We start from the raw sequence: 3,711 nt of genomic DNA on the forward strand, positions 1-3,711 counted from the left end.
ACACCCCCTCACCACCACCACCACCCCCCCTCACCCCCCCACCACCACCCGACAACCACCCCACCCCACCCCACAACCACCCCCCCCCACCACCAACCACCACCCCACCACACCCCCCCACTTCCACCACCCCTCCGCCCCCCCCATCACCACCACCACAGTCTATAGCAAGGGACCACCAACATACCTTTGTCCTTGGAAATACGACAACCCGCCCCATGCAATATTCAGGCAATTTGAGGTACGATAACGATTTCTGGCCCACCAACCCACTGCATATTTCAGGCCCCGACACCCTCAAAGACCCCTTTCTGGCCCCTCAAGTGGATGGTCTTTTATACCTGTAAATGTTTCGTGCATAATGTTGCAATGTGGTGATGCCTGAAGAGCAGTGTGGTGATGCTCAACCACTTGGATGGTCGGGGATTGAACTCCGACCTGCAAGAAGCGAGGTCGGAGTTTTAGCGTCCAGTTAACCTCTGGAGAGTTATTAATGCCACTACAAAAGGTTAGTATCTCTTGAAGATAGTCCAGGACTCTTGAACACAGTCCAGAACTCTTGAAGATAGTCCAGGACTCTTGAACACAATCCAGGACTCTTGAACACAGTCCAGGACTCTTGAACACAATCCAGGACTCTTGAACACGGTAAAGGACTCTTGAACACAGTTCAGAACTCTTGAACACAGTCCAGCACTCTTGAATATAGTCCAGGACTCTTGAACATAGTCCAGCACTCTTCAATATAGTCCAGCACTCTTGAACACAGTCCAGGACTTTTGAATATAGTCCAGGACTTTTGAACACAATCCAGGACTCTTGAACACAATCCAGGACTCTTGAACACAATCCAGGACTCCTGAACACAGTCCAGGACTCTTAAAGACAATCCAGGACTCTTGAAGACAATCCAGGACTCTTGAACACAGTCCAGGACTCTTGAACACAGTCCAGGACTCTTGAACACAATCCAAGACTTGAACACAGTCCAAGACTCTTGAACACAATCCAGGACTCCTGAACACAATCCAGAACTCTTAAACACAATCCAGGACTCTTGAACACAGTCCAGGACTCTGGAACACAGTCCAAGACTCTTGAACAAAGTCCAGGACTCTTGAACACAGTCCAGGACTCTTGAACACAGTCCAGGACTCTTGAACACAGTCCAGGACTCTTGAACACAGTCCAGGACTCTTGAACACAGTCCAGGACTCTTGAACACAGTCCAGGACTCTTGAACACAGTCCAGGACTCTTGAACACAGTCCAGGACTCTTGAACACAGTCCAGGACTCTTGAACACAGTCCAGGACTCTTGAACACAGTCCAGGACTCTTGAACACAGTCCAGGACTCTTGAACACAGTCCAAGACTCTTGAACAAAGTCCAGGACTCTTGAACACTGTCCAGGACTCTTGAACACACAATCCAGGACTCTTGAACACAGTCCAGGACTCTTGAACAAAGTCCAGGACTCTTGAACACTGTCCAGGACTCTTGAACACACAATCCAGGACTCTTGAACACAGTCCAGGACTCTTGAACAAAGTCCAGGACTCTTGAACAAAGTCCAGGACTCTTGAACACTGTCCAGGACTCTTGAACACACAATCCAGGACTCTTGAACACAGTCCAGGACTCTTGAACAAAGTCCAGGACTCTTGAACACTGTCCAGGACTCTTGAACACTGTCCAGGACTCTTGAACACACAATCCAGGACTCTTGAACACAGTCCAGGACTCTTGAACACTGTCCAGGACTCTTGAACACACAATCCAGGACTCTTGAACACAATCCAGGACTCTTGAACACAATCCAGGACTCTTGAACACAGTCCAGGACTCTTGAACATAATCAGGACTAAATTGTTGTTGTTGTTTCAGATTTAGCTACTCAGAACGAAGTGTCCATGTAGCACGGGCTATGGTGAGCCCGTAACTGAGTTCGGTTATTCGCGATAACCTTGATACTGTGATATTTGGGTCAAAGTTTAAAAAGGAGGTGGGGATTCCTCCTTTTTCCCTGTTTCTTTGTCGCTTCTGTTTTAGTGCACTGGTTTTAGTCATGTTTAAATAACATTATCTTGGTGGCGGATGTAGATGCAGAATGCTCACTACCCTGGAAACACAAACCGAAACTGTCTCTATTTTCCGCTTGTTACAACTTGTAATAAAGTTGTTACATCTTGGCTTAACGTGTTTATGACGTATTAGAACGTTGTTACAACTTAATATATTGGTTGTTATAACTGGTTAGGTGGTGTTAAAACTTGTTCGAACGTTGTACCAACGTCGTAGTTTCGGTGTGTGTTTGGCGGGTAGTGAGTCCCATTCCTCAACGGCTTTTCTAATCATTGTAGTCGCGGTGGAATGTGCATGTAATGCAGCTGCTGTCGTTGGGTTAATGTTGAGTTTGATGCGCTGGGCTTCAGTAGCTTCACATTCCAGTAAGTAGTGCAACAGTGGCGCCTCTGCTTCTGTTCCTCAGATGTGACACTCTTTAACTATTGGGTTCATTACCTCCCAGCAGCACTTGTAACCAAGTCTGAGTCTGTGTATGGCTACTGCAATGTCTCTGGATATATTTTTGACAGGCTTGAAAGAGTAGTTCCCAAGTGGCTTGTTCGTACCATATCGCAGTGGATCTTCCTTCCGCTACTTTGGTTCTGTGGCGACTTTTGATAGTTGAGAATATTTTCATCTTGATTTGCTCCTTAATCTGTGAAAAACTTGGAGGTATTTGAACCTGTACAACAGGTAGAGCAGTGGCAGTTTTTGCTAGTGAGTCTGCCTTATCATTACCATCTATGCCAATGTGACTTGGTATCCAATTTAGGGTGATTGACAGCCCTAGAGTATAGGCTTCTTTTCCTATATGTTGAATTTTTGTAAGTTGTATATTATCTCTATGCTAACTGCAGGTCTAAATGTAAACTCACAATACATAGGCACCGAGAAGCGAGATATACCTTTAGTGTTTACATTCCTGCTAAATACTAACATTAAAAGTTTACTTATAGCATTTTTAGTCTTCAATGTTTCTAATATATAATTTCAAGTTAAAAAATCCAATTATCTCCTAAAAAAGTCATATATCCTGGTAAATGAACGTCTGTACTAAGAACGTTTTAAAAATTATAACCGGATCCAATTTTGAGAAGCAATTTGTGGGACACGGGAGACAGCCTCGTGTACCGTGACACGCAATACGGTGAAGGCTGTTACGTCTGCACTATCACCGTACCGTGATAACACCTGTCACGTAACGAGCTAGTTAGGAACACGTAACGCGATCGGAAGAAACACGTAAGGAGATCGTAAGGAATACGTAACCTGATCGTAAGGAAATCGTAACGCGCTGGTAAGGAACACGTAAGGACCTCGTAAGGAACACTTTAACGCGATCGTAAGGAACACGTAACGATCTCGTAAGGAACACGTAATGAGCTCGTATGGAACACGTAATGAGCTCGTAAGGAACACGTAACGAGCTCGTAAAGAACATGTAACGAGCTCGTAAGGAACACGTAAGAAACAAGTAAGGAACATCTTGAGGTTATCTTGAGATGATTTCGGGGCTTATTTTTTTTAGTGTCCCCGCGGCCCGGTCCTCGACCAGGCCTCCACCCCCAGGAAGCAGCCCGTGACAGCTGACTAACACCCAGGTACCTATTTACTGCTAGGTAACAGGGGCATAGGGTGAAAGAAA

The 3,711-nt window shown here is 45.5% G+C and overlaps 1 protein-coding gene across 1 annotated transcript; it reads right to left on the reverse strand.

Moving 5' to 3' along the window:
- Positions 1–670: 670 nt before the first annotated feature.
- Positions 671–1,855, reverse strand: LOC138358584 (uncharacterized). Its single transcript, XM_069316652.1, has one exon. The coding sequence runs from the start codon at positions 1,853–1,855 to the stop codon at positions 671–673; it is 1,185 nt and encodes a 394-aa protein (XP_069172753.1).
- Between the last annotated feature and the right edge of the window lie 1,856 nt (positions 1,856–3,711).

Source organism: Procambarus clarkii, chromosome 84 (assembly GCF_040958095.1).
Source record: "Procambarus clarkii isolate CNS0578487 chromosome 84, FALCON_Pclarkii_2.0, whole genome shotgun sequence".
Lineage (NCBI taxonomy): Eukaryota > Metazoa > Arthropoda > Malacostraca > Decapoda > Cambaridae > Procambarus > Procambarus clarkii.